Source organism: Gobius niger (assembly GCF_951799975.1).
Source record: "Gobius niger genome assembly, chromosome: 14".
NCBI classification, from domain to species: Eukaryota; Metazoa; Chordata; class Actinopteri; order Gobiiformes; family Gobiidae; genus Gobius; species Gobius niger.
The window spans coordinates 27,288,494-27,310,073 of NC_136865.1; the positions used below are offsets into that span (position 1 = coordinate 27,288,494).

The window sequence follows — 21,580 nt, forward strand, 5'->3', positions numbered from 1 at the left end:
ATAGTAGAAATAAGAGGTAAAAAGGGGCGGAATCATAACAATAAGGAAATAATAATAAATAAAAATGAGTGGTGTTACGAGTGTGGTTCAAATTTGTGCCAAAAAAACTAACAACAAGACTTTAATATAGTATACTCATTTGGCCAGTCCAAAGCCTGATATAAAGCTCATCAGGTGCAACACCCTTAGCACATGAAATGTACTTTTGCCACCAAATATCAAAACAGCATTTGACTCAAAACATTTTTATTTAACACAAATTAAATACAAGATTACAGTCACAGCATGTCGTCAGATGATACGGTCCATTCAGAGTTCAAGTGTCCGCATCCCTTTGAATTCCAATTTGAATATAAACCAGATACTGTTCATCATATATATATATATTTTGTTATATTCTAAGGCTTTTATAGAAACTAGAAAAAAATGCCAATCAATGAATCCACTACAGATTTAGATGATGATGAGTCAGCAGCAGATTAGTATACAAACATAGATATATTTTGTATTCTTTGTAACAGTATAAGGTTTTTTACCAGTAAGCATAGCGTTAAAACTTTATAAAAATACTTGCTGGCGTCGCTTGATACACAGCAGAGGACATTGCACTGATATCTGTGTTTTTGTTTGGGTGACTTTGCCCCTGTCGTTCTCCTGCAGCATGGTTCAGTACGGGCTCTGCTTGAGGCTTCCACATGGCTCCCCCGCGGGCGCCCCAACCCCCCCCCCCCCCCCCCCCCCCCCACGGGGCGCTCGTCCATGTGAGGCCGAGCGCTGCTGTGTGTCTGTGGACCCGGGGATGTATCTCTGTGGCGTATTTTTTTATATATATATATATGTACATGTAGTAAACGTACACGTATGATGTAACTGAGGATGCGTTTACATGTTGCAAAGCACGGCCCCTCCCCCCCCCTCTCCCCCCCCCCCCACCTCGCTGCTACCGCCGCTGTGTCTTACATAAACACGGCATCCTCTGTGTGAACGGATCGATGTGCTTTGGCTAAGTGTCACTCTATACAGGTGCATCTCACCGAATGGGAATATGGTGGACGAGGAGAACGTGTTTCTGTGGTTCAATGTGAAAAGTGAATGTTTTCAACTAAAAAAATGTGCAAAATCGACTCTTTCTCCGCCCTCCTTGGTCATTTGTTCTTCTACTGCTGCTGTTATTGCGCCTTTAATCCATCGCCGGACTCGTTCTGCGCTCGAAGTGTGTCCATCGCGGTGCCATCGATTTGCTGGCGGGCCGGTAACTGAAAATGAAAGCTTTTAATCACTTTTTAACCTCTAAAGCCCCGCCTACACAAGCCAATTTTCTCCAGTTATTATCCAGGTATCCAGGCATTACCCAAATCTAAAAGCTTCCAATAAAAAAAAGAGTAAAAAAAAAACGAAAAAAGACGTAAATGAGGATGAATAGGCAACAAAAATGTAATAAAAGATACAAAAACGCAGAGATGGAGAAAATGCACTGAGAGGTTAAAAGGTTATAATATCGTCATTCCCACTAGTGCCTGCAGAGGGTGCTCCTGGTCAATTCACAATCCTGCCCAGCCCACTCTTGTTCCTTTCTCTCTTTTTTTTTTACATTTCAAATATAAAAAAATATATAATATCAAAGTAGATATGTCTGAAAGAACGTTTTCAAGCCTCAATTATGCAGGATGTGTCGACTAACACATTAAAGATAACAAGCAATAAAGGAACATACAAAATCTTCTACTTCCATCGTTCAACCCGCTCATTAGGGCAACTAACCTAATCTATTTGAATTTTAAAGTTACTGACAGGAAGTGACATAGATAGAGGTAAAGTTCCAGACCGGTTTTGAAATTGTTTGCCTCTGTCTATGTCACTTCCTGTCGGTGTCCAATAAGGAAGTGAAACTATAAACATCACCAAAATGGGCGAACTAAAGAAAGCTGGGTAAAAATGTTTAGCTAAATCTTAAATATAAGTGTGTGTATGTGTCATGTGCACTTTAAGGCTCATAAATGGTGTCTCAAGTTATGAAAAGTTTTAATGGAAGCCTGCAAGAAAACGCATATTATTTGAAAATTAATTTGCTGTGAGGCACTTTTTTATTTAAATTACTAATGTTTACAACAAAATTGGATTTGGGTCAAGTGAAATGCTACGATTAAGGATTAAAGCAATAGTAAGTCACCTTAATAAATCCTTTTTTTTAGTCCCTCTGGGGGTAATACAAGTGTTAATGGGATGATTGGAGGGTCATTCGTCTCCCCCTGGTGTCTCTGGCCAGAAAACCACATTTGCTACTTGACTGCCACCGGACCAGAGTCACCAATGGAATCGCGAAGAAGAAGCTAACAGGCTAATGGGTAAAGCTAACTGTGGGCTAGCGCCACTTAAACAGTATTTACAGGCATGTTTGAGTGAAAAAAATGGTCTTCATTGTGTAATTGGATGTAAAATATCCCTCTCTCTCTTCGCCTTTTCTGTAAGCGTAGTATTCACTCTCCAAGACAATTAATAAGTTTAAAAAAATCGCAACTTGCTACGACACCTGCAGTTGCGCTTATGACCTCTAGGGACATGAGCTACTTAGTTCTGCTTTAAGGAAAAGAAGTAATGCTTAGTGCTCTGCTGTTTTCTATTGTTTGTTCAGCTACGTCGGTGTCAAACTGAGCCAAAAAGCCGTCAAAAAGCATCCAGCTCTTTTCATAAATGAGATCCAGGTCGAACCTTTCATTCAATTTAATAAAAAAGAACCTGTTAACCTCTCGATTAAACACGGCTCTACACATTAGGGCTGTCAAACGAAATGCTTTTACTCACGTATAATCAAACCATAATTAACGAGTGACTCATATTAATCGCATGATATGTTTTGAGATAGTGAAGCTTCGGTACGATGAATACTTCCCGGGCGAACGAGAGCTCGTGCAAACCTTTTGACCTTGACACACTCGAGCAAACGTTTCCTGAAGAAGAGAGAGCGCTAAAGCTACAACAAGTTAGGCTTTTCACGTATAGGTTTATGAAATAGTTATGAAATGTGAGCAAAGGCTTTAGATTAGAGCATTTTACTTTGGCCTTGTATTAATAATGAACATAATAATTGCATTAAACCGAGCTGCTAATAAAGCGTTCACTTTTTTACATTGAACTCCTCAAACATTCCCTTTACCACAGTATTCAGATTGCTGCGATCCACCTGTATGTCGGCCTGAAGCTGTCTCTGTATTTCTCTGTTTTTGAATGTGGCTGAGGTGTTTTTGTAAAGAACAACCCGAATATTTATCATTGATTTATATTTTTAGACCCAAGTCCCCCCCCGCGGCGCTGAGAGGTCCTCGCTGCGCCCTCCCCGGTCTCTAACTGCTCTCGTTTCCCCCCCCACCCCTCGTTTGCAGAGCGCGGCCCGCGGATGAACAACACCCAGCAGCTGCCCCCCGTCCCGGGCATGCTCTCGGGCAGCATGAAGGGCCCGTCTCTCGGCCCGAGCGGCATGATGGGATCGGGAAGCATGCGGCACAACAGCGGCCACCCCTCCTTCTCCCACTCCTTCCACAACCTGGCCCAGCTGCCCCCGTCGTACGAGACCGCCATGAAGCCCGAGATCAGCCGCTACAGCTCCCTCAAGAGGCTGGGTGAGTCCTGGAGGGGGTGAGGTTGGGTGAGACCTGGAGGGGGTGAGGCTGGGTGAGTCCTGGAGGGGGGTGAGGCTGGGTGAGTCCTGGAGGGGGTGAGGCTGGGTGAGACCTGGAGGGGGGTGAGGCTGGGTGAGTCTTGGAGGGGGGTGAGGCTGGGTGAGACCTGGAGGGGGGTGAGGCTGGGTGAGTCCAGGAGTGAGGTGAGGCTGGGTGAGTCTTGGAGGGGGGTGAGGCTGGGTGAGACCTAGAGGGGGGTGAAGCTGGGTGAGACCTGGAGGTGAGTGGGGCTGGGTGAGTCCTGGAAGGGGGTGACGCTGGGTGAGACCTGGAGGGGGGTGAGGCTGGGTGAGACCTGGAGGGGGGTGAGGCTGGGTGAGACCTGGAGGTGGGTGGGGCTGGGTGAGTCCTGGAAGGGGGTGACGCTGGGTGAGACCTGGAGGTGGGTGGGGCTGGGTGAGACCTGGAGGTGAGTGGGGCTGGGTGAGTCCTGGAAGGGGGTGACGCTGGGTGAGACCTGGAGGGGGGTGAGGCTGGGTGAGACCTGGAGGGGGGTGAGGCTGGGTGAGTCCAGGAGTGAGGTGAGGCTGGGTGAGTCTTGGAGGGGGATGAGGCTGGGTGAGACCTAGAGGGGGGTGAAGCTGGGTGAGACCTGGAGGTGAGTGGGGCTGGGTGAGTCCTGGAAGGGGGTGAGGCTGGGTGAGTCCTGGAGGTGAGTGGGGCTGGGTGAGTCCTGGAAGGGGGTGACGCTGGGTGAGACCTGGAGGGGGGTGAGGCTGGGTGAGACCTGGAGGGGGATGAGGCTGGGTGAGTCCAGGATTGGGGTGAGGCTGGGTGAGTCCTGGAGGGGGGTGAGGCTGGGTGAGACCTGGAGGGGGGTGAGGCTGGGTGAGTCTTGGAGGGGGGTGAGGCTGGGTGAGACCTAGAGGGGGGTGAGGCTAGGTGAGGCTGGGTGAGACCTGGAGGGGGGTGAGGCTGGGTGAGACCTGGAGGGGGTGAGGCTGGGTGAGACCTGGAGGTGAGTGGGGCTGGGTGAGTCCTGGAAGGGGGTGACGCTGGGTGAGACCTGGGGGTGGGTGAGGCTGGGTGAGACCTGGAGTAGGGGGTGAGGCTGGGTGAGTCCTGGAGGTGGGTTGAGGCTGGGTGAGTCCTGGGGGGGCGTGAGGCTGGGTGAGTCCTGGAGGGGGGTGAGTCCTGGAGGTGGGTGAGGCTGGGTGAGACCTGGAGGTGGGTGAGGCTGGGTGAGTCCTGGAGGGTGGAGGGGTGAGGCTTGGTGAGACCTGGAGGGGGATGAGGCTGGTTGAGTCCTGGAGGGGGTGAGGTTGGGTGAGACCTGGAGGGGGATGGGGCTGGGTGAGTCCTGGAGGTGGGTGAAGCTGGGTGAGTCCTGGAGGTGGGTGAAGCTGGATGAGACCTGGAGGGGGGTGAGGCTGGGTGAGACCTGGAGGTGGGTGGGGCTGGGTGAGACCTGGAGGTGGGTGGGGCTGGGTGAGTCCTGGAGGGGGGTGAGGCTGGGTGAGACCTGGAGGGGGGTGAGGCTGGGTGAGACCTGGAGGTGGGTGGGGCTGGGTGAGACCTGGAGGTGGGTGGGGCTGGGTGAGTCCTGGAGGGGGGTGAGGCTGGGTGAGACCTGCAGGGGGGTTAGGTTAGAGAGAATGGTACTGCTCCATAGAGACTGGACTGCAAGGCGAATGCAGATATACCCAATGCAACTCAAAGCGCTTTACATCAAGGATCCACTCACCCATTCACACTCTCATTCATACACCAGTGCACGCAGAGACTGGAGGCGAGGTGGGTGAAGTCTCTTGCTCAAGGACATTACGACATAGTGCGAACCACCAACAAGGCCGCTCTACTCTCTACTCCACTTAGTACAAGGTTCCTTCATGAAAAGCTTCAGACCAGCCAATAGGTTCCGTTTATAATATTCGAGATCAGGGTCCCATGAGTTACTTAACTGAGAGCTACTCATGCCTAAAAGACACTTGTGTAATAGAGCCACTTTGGACGAGTTCACCCTGGAGAATTAGTCGCCAATGTATTTCAACACTATTAAGTAAGTGCTTTACTTGTCATTGTACAGTTGCCTTCAGTGCTCCTCTGAAACACTTTTTTATTCCAAATTGGTTCGTAGATGTGGATGTAGTGGAAAATGGACAAAAAGAAAACACATCTCAAATGTGACATTTTAAGGGTGTATAAAAATGTAGAAAGCCGAGAAATTACTGGTTAGAGATCCCTGTTCTAGATTGTCATTCCATAAATCCAGTTGGATCAGAAGTGAGATCTTCCGAGTAGCGGATATGCGCTATTCGCCCCCGACACTTGTGAGAGGGCGTCACAAGAGGAGGTGACCGCTCTGATGGAGCACCACTGACATTCATTTCATCCTTTACATTGCGCTGCCTTCTGTCCTTCCTTAAAGGGGCTAGATGCAAGTTAGCCATTTTATATTCACTACTGCCACCTCAGGTCATACGTGTAACTGCAGCTTCTATATTAAGCTCGTGCATGACGGTACTTCGGACCCAAACTAACAACTTTCTGAGTGACAGTGCAGGATTTTAGAGGCAGTTGTGGTGAACAGGTCTGGGCTCATTCCACACAGATTAGGACATTGTTGTAACATGTACGGGGAGGAAAATACTTAATTTTGACATGTTTAAACTCCGTATAGACCCTTTAAGCCATAGGCTCTCACAGGTCAAACGATACACTTTATTTACCCCATCGTGAGTTAAACGTGAAACAAAACAAATGCACATGTTCACGCCCCACTCCCCCACAACCCTCTCCCTCCGCCTTCCCGGCCGCGGAGTTGATCTGGTTGGAGGAAAAAAGTGTCTCCACCCCAGTACTTCCCATTTAAGTTAAGTCTGGAGTGGCAAGTATACAAAGTGCTCTTCTACTCCTACTCCTACCCAAATGTTAAATCTCCAATTGTTTCTCCTGATCATTATTTAGAAGTGACTGATTCTCAAAACTGTCACGTTCCTCTTAAGTCCTTTCATCCGACATACTACTGTCTGATTTGTCACCTTAGTTCTTATTATGCTGATCGGTCCAGCCGTTACAGAGATATGAACCACAAACAAAGTGGGAAATTCAATTATAGGCTGTTTAGAGGCGATTGTTGCTCTGCCAGTTTAACAAGTCAGATCGCATGACCGGGACGAAGCCTGAGAGGCAAAACTAAAAACAATATATAAAGCTGTTCCTTCATCAATCTGGAGTGGTACTTTTGCTCCATTGTTGCAGTTTCGAGTAATCCTGTTCACTTTGGTCGTTTCTTCTTCTACCGCTGAAGCGCTGATCTGTATTTTCTGGGTATAATTGCGCAGAGGGAACACAAAACTGCCCCTTCACATTTCTAAAGCCTCTCATCCATCACCGGGCCCGTTCTGAGCAGTAAAATATCAACGCTGCTCCTCACAAATGACATGATAGTCGTGTGAATAATAGGCTCTCCAGCTTTTTATATTTTTCGCATAACAGTTTACCTTGGCTGTTTTATTTGCTGCCACACACTTAATTACGGTAACTATAAATACAATTCCATGGCTCGCTCCAAGGTTGTTGCCTCGGCGCGTTTGAGAGCAGTTTTGATCAAGCTTTCCCAGTTTTAAACACACGGCATGTTAACTCCCCTCTCAGCGGCGGCGGCGGCAGCAGCGGTGCAGGCCATTAATAAAACAAGGAGCGGGGCGACGTGACGGGAATGACAACGACAATGCGACTGTCCGTCCAGCAGTGCAGCGGCTCCGAGAGAGAGAGAGAGAGAGGGCAGCCGGGGATACTGGGGTGGGGGGGGGGGACTAAAAAATAGATATTTGGCCCGATAAGACAGAGGAAGGCAGTGGCGTGCAATGAGTCGGTCGTCGTGGGAGGGAGGTGGGGGGGAGGGGCGCTGGTCCCGGTTTGTCTGCAGGGAATGAGCTCACTCAGTCGGGGAGTAAAGCGCCGAAGCCCCCCCCCCCCTCCGGTCCATGTACCTCCATGTCCAAAACCAGACATAAGCAAGCGTATGGGGGGGACTAATGAGGGAGAGCTAAGCGACCGATGTACCGAATTATTTCAATCTAGTCAGAAAACAGACAGGGGAGATGCAGAGGAGGAGGGCGGCGGTTACGTCATAGGTCAGTGTGGTTCGCCGATGCGCTGTGGCTTTCTTTTGTTGATTTTTATAATGCGCCCAATCGCGAAAAAACATGCATTTGTATCAGAATAGAATTGGTTGGGAGACGGCAGGACAGAGCTTTTGGAAATGGCTTTAAGTGTCTGTGCGCTAGAAGTGGGCAACACATGACTGCAAGAGAACAGTGAAATAGTTTGGACAATATGGCGATTCAAAATGACAACATTGAGCGGAGAGGGTGCATGTATGTTACTTTAAAGCAGAGGTCTCCAACCTTTTTTACCCTGCGAGCTGCTTTTTCACAACAAGAATGTCAGAGAGCTACTCATGCTTCAAAAACACTTGTGTAAAATGCGACTTAGGTGGACTTCACCCTGGAGAATTAGTATTTCAAAGAAAATGACTCTCGTTTAGTCCTTGTACTTTACAAAATTGACCAAACTGTTTCCAGATTGTGTTCAGCAAGTTCAGAACAAACAGAAAACGTATCTAAAATTTGAGTTATTAAGCGTGTAGAGATGTAGACAGTCTTTGGCGAGTTACCTAGAAAGGCCTTGCGAGCTACTGGTAGCTCTGAGCTACTGCTACCTGCTTTAATAGCAATACTATAGTAACTTGTTTACCTTAATAAATCCTTTCCGTAGTCCCTCTGGGGGTAATACAAGTGTTAGTGGGATGATTGGAGGGTCTTTCATCTCCCCCCGGTGTCTCTGGCCAGAAAACCACAATTGGAACTTCACTGCCTACAGGTCGGAGGCCCCAATACACACTAGTGGAATCACGAAGAAGACGGGCAAAGCAAAATTTGAATGAAAAAATATTTCCATTGTGTAATTGGACGCACAATATCCCTCTCTCCATTTGTCTTTTCTGTCAGCGTAGTTTTTACTCTCAAGGTCAATTGCGCTTATGGCCTCTAGGGGCATGAGTTAACTTTGTACTGCTTTAATTCTATGGAGAATTACAAATAGTGAAACACCTGCATAACTACATCGTCAACAGTGTTTGGGGTAACGTATTACAAAAGTACGACGAGTTACAAATGTATTACTTTTTTCAGTAACTATGGATTATAACATATTACTTTTACAAAATACAAGAATATATTAGTCGTTACAATTCAAGTAACTCGACTTACAAGTGCATTTAAATGGTTTGTATTGATGTAAGAACAAAAAATGTCAAACTCCCCCCAAATAAAATGCAGCACCAAATCAAGCTGGACACTGGTGTATAAGATCTGAAGTTGCGCGTAACTAACAGAAGGGGTTTTCACAATGGGGAATGCGAAAGGAAAAATAAAACTTTGACTGCACTTTTGCACAGTAGCATTATCACTATTTTCCGTTTATATTTTGCCAAAAGTAACTCAAAATTAACTGAAAGTAGTGTAACTTGCCCAACACTGATCATCAAAAAAGCTGCAATAAAACTTCAGTGGGGAAAAAAAAAGTAAAAGAAACTTTCTGCACTTTTATAGTTTGTGGTTGAGCAACACTGAGATAAAACTGCATTATGAAACTTGTGTAAAAAAAAAAAAAAGTTGATATTAGTTCATGTTTGACCTTTCAGTGACCCAGTGGATGCTTGGATGGTTAGCACAGCGCCTTTACTTAGCATCCCGATGGCCTGTCGGACGCTCCATGATCAACTGTTGTTTCGGTTTTCACAGGTGATTGACCCGTATCCATGGTAACATGTACATTCCATTCCGAAAACCAACCCGAGATCCTAAATACTTTTTTTTAATGAATTTTGTCCTGAAGCATCATAGGAGCCACTGGGACGGAAAGTAAAGGCACTAAGCTAACCACCCACACAGCCACTGGTACACTGAAAAGGTTGCATAGTGCACCTTTAAATTAAGACACGTACGCGCACATTTTCAGCACATTCCTGCAGGGCTGTTCAAATTAATTTCTTTCATGATGTGATTAGTTAGGATTAGTTAAGATGAGTGCATTAGAGTGACATGTTCATCGCTTTCTAAGTTTTGTTAGGTCTGCCTGGAACCTGGAGCTTAGAACAGGATCTAAAGTTTTTAAACACCCCAAACTAACCACTCAAAACAATACAGCAACCCTCGCACACGCACTCTAAAAAATAATTGCCTTTAGTCATTATTTTAAGCATAAAAAAGTGTATTTTATTGTTTGACCATAGCTCACTCAAACAGATGCTTTTTCATATTCAAATTGTACTAAATCAAGGCCTTAAATGTCATTAAAAAGCATTACATTGGAATCCAGCTGGGATTAAATCTAGATTTATTGGAAAATTTTGACGTTGCACCACAATTTTTACTGCATAAGTTCATCGAAAATACCAAAAATCATTGTCTTAAACATATTCTGCTGTTTCTTTTGCTCTTTTTTTGCCTCTTGTGTCTAATTTTCTTTCCTCAGTTTGATGAAATGTTTGCAAATCTTAAGCAATGAAATATGTGCAGATTTTCTTTCTGCTTTTGTGGCCTTAAAACATGGTATTTGGGCATAAAAAGCATTAAAAACCGACTTGCTTCTGCCTGTATAAACCCTGCAAATGCATCGTGAACACTTAATTATGTCTCAAAATCATCTTGGGACCCCCAGCTCACATCCCCCTTATGAGTCCTGAGCCCCGCTGTGAAACCCCCCCCGGCCAAAACGCAAGAACAAAGAGGCGATGTATGGATGTGGTGAAAGATATAAATGAAGACGTGCGGAGGAGAGGGATAGACGGACGCTGATGATTCACCGTGACGACGACAGAAAGTGACATTATGCTAAAAAAAACCAACAACAACAACATGCCGCTTTGAGTTCATCGCTTTTAACACGTTTAACATACGACTATGAGGAAAAAGTGGTGAGCCGCACTGAGGAGTTCACGCTGACATGAGAAAGCTGCCACGGGCTCGCTGGTTGCATGCATTGTTTCTATAGCAACAAGCGCGCCACAGTGGAGCTGAACGCGCATTAGGAATATCCGAGTCATGTCGAATTTATCAGGTCGGTTTCTAAAGAGTGGGTTCTGCTGCAAACAATGTCTAGTGTCGTTATTGCGATTAGATTTGCAATTTCACTTCTTTTTGGATTTTAAATGTCCGTTTGTGGGAAGACTTCTTGTTTTGGCAGTGAATTTAAACTTTCAACCTGTAGTTCCCATGATTTTAGTCCTTTTCTTCCCATTTATATATTCTTTTTTAACAGACGACGAAATGATCTGGTTATTTTAGTCATAGTTTTAGTCTCACAAACAAATTTTTATTAATTGTTTCTTATTTTAGTCAGCGATACCATTACTTTGACCACAACTTAAACACTGATACTAAAACTGAGTAGAAATTTCAATATTACTTTCAAAGAAAAGTGAGTTTTGTTGATGTTTTAGTAAAAACTATAGCTATATTTTGAACATGACACTCTAAATACTGAATAATCCATGTTAAGTCGCTCACTTTGTTAAAAGTATGGCAGGATCCTCGAGTTAGTTAGTTCTTTAACACATAAAGTCCTTATTTATTCAGTTTTCTCTCAAATTTTGAAGCTAATGGAAGTTAAAATGTGGGGATATGATGCAAAACCAGACTCTTTGGAGCTTTATACCATGTTAGAATGTTGTTCTCTCATCAGAAGCATACCCGGAGCTTTTTTTTTGCCCATTTACGCATCTTTGAGTAATTTTTGAGTCATTACCAATTCCAAAAATCTCCTCCTGATTTCCTAAACATCCAGGAAATCCTTTTCTCACCTCTCAATCTCTTAGCGTAATCCTTTAATCGCAAAGTAAAAATCCTGAAAATACTGGATATTTGGCTGTTTTTGACCATGACCTGTGGAGTCCCCCAGGGGTCAATCTTGGTCCCCCTCTTATTCAACCATTCCTATGACCTGTGTTCTACAAATGAACTTGCCCTGCCTGTTTCAGATCAATATGGCTTTTTCTTACCAACAAAGAGTAAGACAGTTATAGAGATGTGCTGCAGGTTTTTACTAATTACCTGCAAAAAGCACAATACACGCTCTGTAAAATGCGAATGAACACAGATGCGTATTACCCCAGCATCGTACGGCATCAGCGATCGTGGCCTGTGTGGCTGAGGTGGCGGAGGGAGTGGGAGGGGCTGGTAAAGGTCAGGTCTAAATGGGTCTGATGGAGGGCCCTATGGAAATGCTTTGAAGATTAAAGGCCTCTCAACAGAGAAACAGAGAGCAGCGGCAGCAGCAGCAGCAGCGGAGCATTCCACTTTTAATGAACCTTATTATGATCTTCTGTGTGTTTACAGCCCCCCTCAGGCAGCTCTCCACCACTGACTCTGACTCATGCACTTTTTATATGCAAAATGTGCTTTGAATACGGACAGCAGTGGAGGAAAAATCATCTAATGTTTTACTATTCTCCAGTTGTTCTCTCATGAGCTTAATAGAGCTTCTAGATGAATCGCAACCATATCAAATCAAATCCATTATTATGTATAAAACCAGCTCACCCTGTGGTTCAGACCAGTGGTTCTTTACTGTCTCATTGTTGCCCATTAATGAAGAACATCACAAGGATATGAATATGCCACGGTCAGAACTTTGCTGATCATTCTCTCTGTTTGTGTCCTGAACAGAGAAAGAGTTCGATGAGTATTACTCGTCCAAACGGCGTTCGAACAACGCCCCTCCCTCGTTCCACTCGTCGCAGCACCACCTGCCCTGGGGAGGAGAGTACACGCTGGGGTCTCGCGGCACGCTGCCCCTGCACGGCTCCAGACCTCGACTGCACATCCCCACCTCCACTCCCAACCCGTACCCCCTGCCCTCCCAGACCCCGTACACCAGCTCCAGTTTCGACAGGCCGCCTCGCCGTGTCCGCTCCCAGGACCAGCTGCTGGCTCTGGGGGAGGGCAACACACTGTCCCGCCTCTCCAAGAACCAGCAGCACCAGTACTACAAAGCCATGATGAGCACGAGCCGCAGCTCCAACTCCCAGACTCTGCGCAGGTGAGTTTACTCCGTACAAACGTGACGCGTCTTTAGGAATAAGATATGACAGAGAAAACTCCTCTGCAGGTCCCATGAGAGGCTGCTGGTGTCTCCTGATCGCCTGGAGGACCGCCTCATGTCCATGGGTTTGATGGGGGAGCGCCCCGGGATGGTCCCGACGATGGGCCGTCTGTCCCATCACCAGAAGGCCCAGTCCCAGCAGAACATCTGCGTGACGCCCTCCATGGACCGGCACCACATGATCAAGATGAACTCCCACCCCTCGTCGGGCCACGAGCACGAGCGCGGCTCCAGCGCCCCCTCCCACTGGGACCCCTACAGCCACAGCGGGTCGGGCTCCATGGGACACCCCAACGCCCGGCGCATGGCCTTCGCCAACAAGAGGCAGAACACCATTGAGCAGCTGCACTTCATCCCGGGGGGTGGCGGGGGGCAGGGGCTGCGGACTGGCAGTAAGAACGAGGTCACTGTGTGAGCCTGCGGCATCATGGGAAATGTAGGCGGTAAACACAAGGGTCTGAGCCTGACAGTGTGGCACTGTCCCGCAATGAGCTGCTAACAGACCCCTCCCAAAACAAAAAGGGTGATACACCTTTAGTCCTTATGACGAGTAAAGCTTTGTCACTTTGTGTATTGGAAACAGAACATGAGCCATTCTTTGTAAAGGGAAGACAGAAATGTCCATTTTAAAAAAGCAAAAAAAGGCTTAAAGCTGCTGGGTCTCCGCTGTGACTTTATTATTGGAACCCGCTAGGTTGGATCTGTCTTTGATCTGTGCACTGTCCTCTGTCCTCAGCACTCGGTCTGAGTTGGGCTGAGGACAGACGGCTCTGTGTCTTTGTATCCATAAAAGTATTTAAAACGATCGCTTTTATATGAAATGAATCTAGAATATTACCCTGAGCCCTCTAGAACTGTGTATCCGTGTTTCTATTTAGCCAGCTAGTTATTGGTCCACTTGGACTATCACAAAGATAAACCATTCTCTGCAAAAACATCTTTAAATGCCTTCGAGGCTCGGTTTCAGACCTGAACAAACTGCTGCCGCGGCGGTGTGCCCTCGCCTTTGTACAGTGGCTGTATATCTTTATAACATTGTGCTGTGACCCTTTGCGTATGTTCTCTCTGAATTAGAACCACCTCACTGATTCACTGGTTCACGTCTGACCCAGGACTTTCATTGGTCGAGAAGTGTCTCTGACCCACATGAGCCGCTCACCTGATGAGAGGGGACAGAGGGGAGTTTAGGGGGCGGGTGAGAGGCGAGACAGTGGACTCTTCACTCCAAGGGCTAAATAACTGTGTCTCTGTGCTCTGTACTGCTCCATTCATTTGTACTGTGCGTCGCTGTCGGAGGCATGCTTCTGTGAACTTGATTTTCTTCTCTTTGTTATAAAAGTGAGGCAAGAAAATAACCGAGGACTCGCACCAGTGTTTTTGTATCCTCAAAGACTTAAGGGACTATTGCGGCGTTTGGAACTTATGAACATGATTATTTATTTATTTATTTATTGATGATTATTCATTGTGTTTCCATGATGTCACTCTAAGTAGATTCAGGCTGTGAGTTGGACCTTTCGGCTGTTCGGGCTGGACTCTTCTTCCGGAGTTTAAAGTAAACAGGGCTTTGTTTGAGAAAGAGCGTAAAGATGTCACTTGTACCTCATCTCCACCAGGGGGCAGGCAGGAGCTGGAGTTTGACCCACAAATGTAAAATCCATAGATGAATTAAGACTACTTGTGCAGATTTTGAGTAGGATTGGACTAAATTGAAATGAGTTCGCCAATGGAACAAGCATTAAGTCACTTAAAATAAGAGAAATCAACTTCATCGTCAACTTAAAATAAGAAAAATATTATATTAAACACTTGAAATGTGACAAAAAGGCAAGAAAAAAAGTCAAAATCTACACAAAATCAGCTCAAATTTCAAATCCTCCCAAATGTGATTGTGATTGACCGACTAGTCAACTTCGGATTGAAAATAGGCAATGTGAAATCCCAGGAGTCTCCTAATAGTCCAACTAAAGTCCAAACTCTGCCCACATTTGCAGTTGATTTGGGAAAATAAACTTGTTTACACTAATATGATATAATATAATTAGAGATAATACTCTAAAATCATCAGATATAAAATCATAGAGGTGATGAGCAGAAAAAAGTTGGTTTGGCCTTTAGTTGCTATAAGTTCTGTCATGGACAATCACAATATGGCCGCCGGAGCTGGACGTTAAGCTTCTAGCGGTCTATGATATATCTGTGGGTAAATTTGCATTAAAAAATACATTTTGAATTAAGTTTGTCCCAGAGTGGGTCGAGCAGCTGCTTCTTCCTGGTGAAAACGTTCTTAAAGGTCATTTTGGTTTGTGAACGATTGTGCTCATCTATGAACGCTTTTCCGTCTTGTAAGAACCCCCCCCCCAAAAACACACCATGTTTTTCTTTCACTCAAACATTATTATTTTATTTTAATCTGTGGATTTTAACGTATAATCCTGAGATTTTGAGTATATTCAACCTTTTTAGTGGAATAACTGAAATAATGAATAATATAAAGTCCATTGTCCAAAAAAAGAGCTGATGCAGTCATTACCGATAAAAGATGAGCTGCATGTTGATGATGTCACAGGCCAGTGTTGATGATGTCATAGTACTGACTGAAGATGTCATGGCGCGTACGTGTGCGTGAGTGCGTCTGTAAATGTCCAGCGTGTTCAGTTTTGTTTTGTTTTTGTCAATAGATAGTTTTCATTGACACCACTTATGGAGGGCAGTAACCATGGCGATGCACTGCTGTGACTGGCAGTCTCTGCAACGTCTCTGCAACTCGGACAGATTGTGCGTACAAAGCGCCTGTCTCACCGGCCTGCAGACTAGTTCGAAACTAGAGTCGCCGCTGGTCACGGAGATGTCTCTGAGACGTCCCCTGGAGATAAGGCTTGGTTTGTTTTCACCAAAATGAAGAATCTCTTTGAGATCTCCCTGGTATCTGACAGGTCTCAAAGACATTGCAGAGACGTCATAGAAACGTCTCACAGGTTGAGGGACATCAAATAGTACAGCTTGAGATTGCGTAGACCCTCGGAGACCTCTCAGAGACTATGCGGAGACCTCTCAGAGTCCATGCAGAGACCTCTCAGAGACCTCTCAGATACCATGCGGAGACCTCTCAGAGACCTCTCAGATACCATGCAGAGACCTCTCAGAGACCATGCAGAGACCTCTCAGAGACCATGTGGAGACCTCTCAGAGACCATGTGGAGACCTCTCAGAGACCTCTCAGAGACCTCTCAGAGACCTCTCAGATACCATGCGTAGACCCTCGGAGACCTCTCGGAGACTATGCGGAGACCTCTCAGAGTCCATGCAGAGACCTCTCAGATACCATGCGGAGACCTCTCGGAGACCTCTCAGAGACCATGCAGAGACCTCTCAGAGACCTCTCAGATACCATGCAGAGACCTCTCAGAGACCATGCAGAGACCTCTCAGAGACCTCTCAGATACCATGCAGAGACCTCTCAGAGACCATGCAGAGACCTCTCAGAGACCATGTGGAGACCTCTCAGAGACCATGTGGAGACCTCTCAGAGACCTTGACCGGTGTGACCTTGAGTCTCCAACTGGTCTCCAACTAGTCTCCAGGCCTGTGAGACAGGCCCTTTAATGGTACCCAGGCCTAGTTACAGCAGTTTTTGCCTTTCATGGAACTATTATTATTTATTTAAATCATTAAATTCCTCCTTCCTACTTCAAAGAGAACAGACAGTTCAGACTGTTAACCTGCCAGCCTTCCGAGCAAGCGCTACCATGTGAAGAATGTCACATAAAAACTATCTACACCTTTTTTTTTTTGTCTGTGGACACATTTAAACCCTGTTCTTACATGTTCATATCAACTTCATCAATTTAAGTCCTGTGAAGTAACTGAGAAACGAATTCAAGCTTTTTTCCTGTTGAGCTACATTCACCAAAGCAACTTTACGTCCAGAAAAGTGTCATATATCGTGTCATAGATAAAGGGCACTGAACCCTCTTCATTGTGAACAAACAAGATCGATACGTTTTCATATTTTGGCAGAGATTAAAGTTACTCTCTGCAGCGTTAAAATCAAACTTAAATCAAATTGTAAATATGTGATCCTCCTTTTCATATTAAGCAGAGCCATTGATGTAAAAAAGGTTCCAATAGCTACAAATTGCATAGCCTTTCCAATGTAGCGCGAGGGGAGACTTCCTTTCACAACAATTTTGTGAAATAATGTCCTTCTAATTTTGAAATGTACAGAAATCCAAACGTCAAAGTCTTATATTCAAACTTTGCTGAACAAAAATCGAAACTGATCCCCCAGGCCGCTGTCGTAGTGGGAGAATTATTATAAATTAACTGTACAGATTCCAGCAGATGGCGCCCTTAGCAACCGCCTTGGTTGCCTATGCCGAGTGCCGGCCCTGCATTTCACTTTTTCGATGTTTGTAAACCAGGAGAAAGTGTGAGCTTTTACCGCAGTGAAACATTTTTTGGGGGGGAATTAAGGACGATTTTGAAATGAAAGATGCCAAAATATTTGTATTTCTTATCAGTCTCGTGGAAAACCTTGGTTGATATAACGCTATTTATTTGATATCCCCCGTTTTGACCGGTCCGTTCCTGTCGGCGTGAATGACTGCGTTCGCCTCCACTGCCGCGGGCCGTGGACACCTGTGTGTGAAAAAGCTACTCTTGCATACCTCAAACTTGTATGATACATTTAAGACATCCCTCTCTCTGTGTCTATCTCCAAGAAAATCCAAACTTAAAGGTCTCACTGATGTGCAACCCTTTTGTTATTGGTGATCAATTCTTGCGTTTGTAGAAACCATAATGTTGATAATTCTAATAAAAAATCCCACTAAACCACATGCAAGTCTAGAGTGTGTTCTTTTGTGTTCAAAGATAGTGTGTGTGTGTGTGGTTATAGCAACTCTGAGTCTTGGATGTTTATGATTAAAGTAAAAGTACAGGAACTATACCTGATTTTACTTGAAATGTATTTTGTCCTCCTTTTGTATATTGTAAACTCAAACGTTAGAGGGGAAAGCAGTGTGGATGAAATCATAAAACATTTGTATCATTCTTTTTTTTTTACTTTGAGGCTATTTTTCTAGCATTTTTGTGAAAGTGACCCTAAAAAGTGACCCTGCAAGTTGTGAAATATGCCTAAACCGGTCCAAACCAGTCTAAAACAGCTCTAAACCAGTCCAAACTAGGTCGGAACAGGCCCAAACCTTCTCTAAACCAGTGAAAAACAGCTCTAAACTTGTCAAATCCAGCATAAACCAGTCCAAACCTGGTTTAAACCAGTCCAAACCTGGTCTAAACTGGTCCAAACCAGGTCTAAATCAGTCTATAAATGTTCTAAACCGGTGTAGACCAGCATAAACCAGTCAAAACCTGGTCGAAACCGGTCGAAACCAGTCTAAAACTGCTCTAAACCGGTCCAAACTAGGTCGGAACAGGCCTAAACCTGCTCTAAACCAGTGAAAAACAGCTCTAAACCTGTCAAATCCAGCATAAACCAGTGCAAACCTGGTTCAAACCAGTCCAAACCTGGTCTTAACTGGTCCAAACCAGGTCTAAATCAGTCTAAAACTACTCTAAACTGGTCCAAACTAGGTTGGAACAGGTCCAAACCTGCTCTAAACCAGCCCTAACTAGTCCAACCCCAACCTATACTAGTCCAAACTGGATATTTTGAGTATTACAAACTTGAACCGAATGGTAGTGATAAGCAGAATTAGAAACAACACATGATTGGATAATCACGTGTCAGATGGAAACTAGAAATAACCTTAAAGGTGTCAGACAATATGAGATGAAGAGAATCCTCAGCCGCTTCTGCTGCTGTAACAGATGATAAAACGCTGACTCTACAGTCTTTACTCCCCCCCCCTCCCATCGTCCCCCTCCCATCAACCGCACAAGCCCCATTCGGAGGCCTCTCTCGTGTGGAGCCCCCGCTCCACAAATGAGACGGGGGGGACACATTACGGTGCATTAAAGACAAATAATCACCAGTCTGTGGGAGATATTAGACTTTAGGGACATTTAATATCAAGGTGAGTGGGCTCTCCCGGCAAAATGAGATGTTATTTTATGTCTGCTTATGCTGGCAGCTCATGCAAAGAAAGGATGATTACATATGTTTAACTCAGTTTAGGCATCATTTTGACCAATTTAGATTTATTTTAGACCCACTTTAGTACTGATTTGATCCTGATCTAGGTCTGGTGGTCCTTGGACGATTGTGTATTTCATGAAGAGGAACCTGGTGTGAAAAAGAGCCAGTGCAAAAGCCTCACTGATACTGAGCAAGCTTTAGAAATAATATACATGTAGAATTAATCACTACATAAATGTTTCAGTCTGCATGTCATTTTCCTTTGCGCCACAAGATGGAGCTGTGGTTCACTGACTTGCACTGCCCGTCTTTATTGGGAGTATTGTGCAGCATTATTATTGTATTGTTGGAAATGGTTCCTTTTTTTTGCTTTACAGTGTGAAATGTTTCGTTGGTTCATAAATCAGCAATTATAATTAGCTGGTTTAGTTTATTTTGAGCAATTTTACATTCATTTTATCTTGCAAAATTCTAAGTACTACCCCATATTCAATTCAATATATTTTTACATACCATAATAATTTATATGGTCTAGATTACATTGACTTTAGATACAAGCAAGTCCTTCCTGAACAGGTAAACAACTCGTAAACAACTCGGGATCCCCATTGCACAATGTTATCCCCTCTTATGCTGCTTTAGGACAGAAAAAACACATTTTAAAATGAAGTTAATTTATACTGTTTGTTTTTAAATATTTGAAAAGATTTGACAAATATATGCTGTTTTGCGCTAAAGAATATAGTGAAAGATGAAAAGTAGCATTTTTATTTCGATTTCATCTTAATATCATCTGCGGGCCCCCACACAAGGCCTCGCGACCCACCGAGGGAACCCAACCCACACTTGGGAACCACTGTTTTAGACCATAATTTTGGCATTTTTGATGAACTTATACAGTAAAAAATGTTCAGCAATGTCATCATTTTCCAATAAATTTAGATGTAGAGGCCAGTTTGCATCGATTTTAATGCTTTTCAATGACATTTAAAGGAACAGGCCATACTGAGATATGTTCTTACCTGAGCTTAGACGAAAGAGTGTGATAGGTTCCAAATTCACCCCCGTTTGGAGCCATAGGAATACATTGGGAGAGGCCAAATGTTAACAACATCTTTGGTCGTTTTGCGTGACTGAGAGCACACACAAAGACCAGACAGATACGCATCAACTCATCTAAGCTCAGGTCAGAACAAATCTGAGTATGTAAAACGGTGGCCTGTTCCTTTAAAGAGAGGGTATTATGTTTTTTTCAGTCACATAGCACCAGTCTATATCACACTACAATGATGACCAAACCTTCTGTTGGTTTGTAAATGCAGTAAATTAGAATAATTGTATAAAATTGCTCTCTCAAAATGGCTGTAGTGTCTTGAAATAGGCCTCTGTCTCTTTAAGAACCTCTGACCCTTTCCGACACGCCCCCTCCACACGCTGTCTCTGGCATCAGTGGGGAGGGGGTTCTGCTGAGGAGCAGTGGTTGGTTACTCGGCTGGTGACGAAAGCTCGGAGGCGTCTCCAGGAGGTGGGGGCGTTCCTAGGAGGACTCAGGCAAACCTATCCCTAAAATGGCCGCCATCAGAGTTTTTACAGATTACTAAAAAATATGTGAATGTGCCAAGGCAACACTTTAAGGCAGGGGTAGGCAACTTCAGGCCAAGGCGGCCAAATCCGGGCCCTCCAGCACAGAACCTCATCAATATGATTTTGAGAAATATTATTATGCAAATAAGGGATCAAATACCTGTTAATGTACTCTAAAAATGCGACAAACAGTGACAGTATTTTTGAAATGTCCTTGCAAAACATCCCATTTGGTCAGATATAATGTAAAACAGTGATTCTCAACTGGTGGGTCAGGACTCAAAAGTGGGTCGCGAGCCTATAGGGAACATTATTTTCAATATGCTCCATGCTAAACTACAGGGACACACACTGGAGTCTGTTAAATTAGTATTATTGGGTTGTTTTGATCCCAATTTTAGTCTTAAAAGCAAATCTACGGATATTTTATACGATATATTACAATTACAATTACAGTTCATTTGGGTCGCAGCTGGTCATTTAGGTCATGGCGGGTCTCGAAGTCAAACCACTTTAGAGCACCTGAGGTAAAACACTGGCATTTTCAGAAAAAGGTTCTTAACTTTAGGCTACAATGGTGAGGTTCGGCCCTTGGTGTTTTGGCAACGATGAAACTCGGCTTTAAGGCCTTGATTAAATTAATGTAGTGACTTTTAATGCTTTTTAATGCCCTGTGAAGGATAAAACTACTCCAATAATGACATTTTCTGTATTTTCTGTAAAAAAAAAAAAAAAGCTACTGTAACGGAGTACTTCTCGCATCTGACTTTAGTTTATAAGCAGGTTTCACAACTTTAAAGCAATACTGTAACAAACAGCTACTCGATCATGATCCATACAAATACTTAGGGGCTTAAAATAATTCAAATAGCCACTGTCACACACATTTCCTTTATACTATATAGTTAACCTTCTGAAAAACATCTTCTCCTATCCTCAACTACATAGAAAAACAGTAGCCTATGCCTTTAAGCTGACTATAACGTGTTCACCATAAACACATTCGCTTCCCCTTTAAGAAATAATTGCTTTTATGCCTCTTCTTTTATTGAATTGAATTCCCAATAGAAAAACCTCGCACCGCCGTAAACGCGCACACAAAGAGTTA

At 44.5% G+C, this 21,580-nt stretch overlaps 1 protein-coding gene across 2 annotated transcripts in view; it reads left to right on the plus strand.

The window, feature by feature from the left end:
- The window catches only part of shisa7b (shisa family member 7), a 30,871-nt gene extending 16,326 nt beyond the window's left edge, over nt 1-14,545 (plus strand). For both annotated transcript variants that reach the window (XM_079570934.1, XM_079570935.1), the window contains 3 exons: nt 3,381-3,617; nt 12,353-12,725; nt 12,795-14,545. In XM_079570934.1, coding sequence (XP_079427060.1) covers nt 3,381-3,617; nt 12,353-12,725; nt 12,795-13,203 — 1,019 coding nt within the window. In that variant the 3' untranslated portion in view covers nt 13,204-14,545. The remainder of the gene's footprint in view (nt 1-3,380; nt 3,618-12,352; nt 12,726-12,794) is intronic.
- Nucleotides 14,546-21,580: the final 7,035 nt, after the last annotated feature.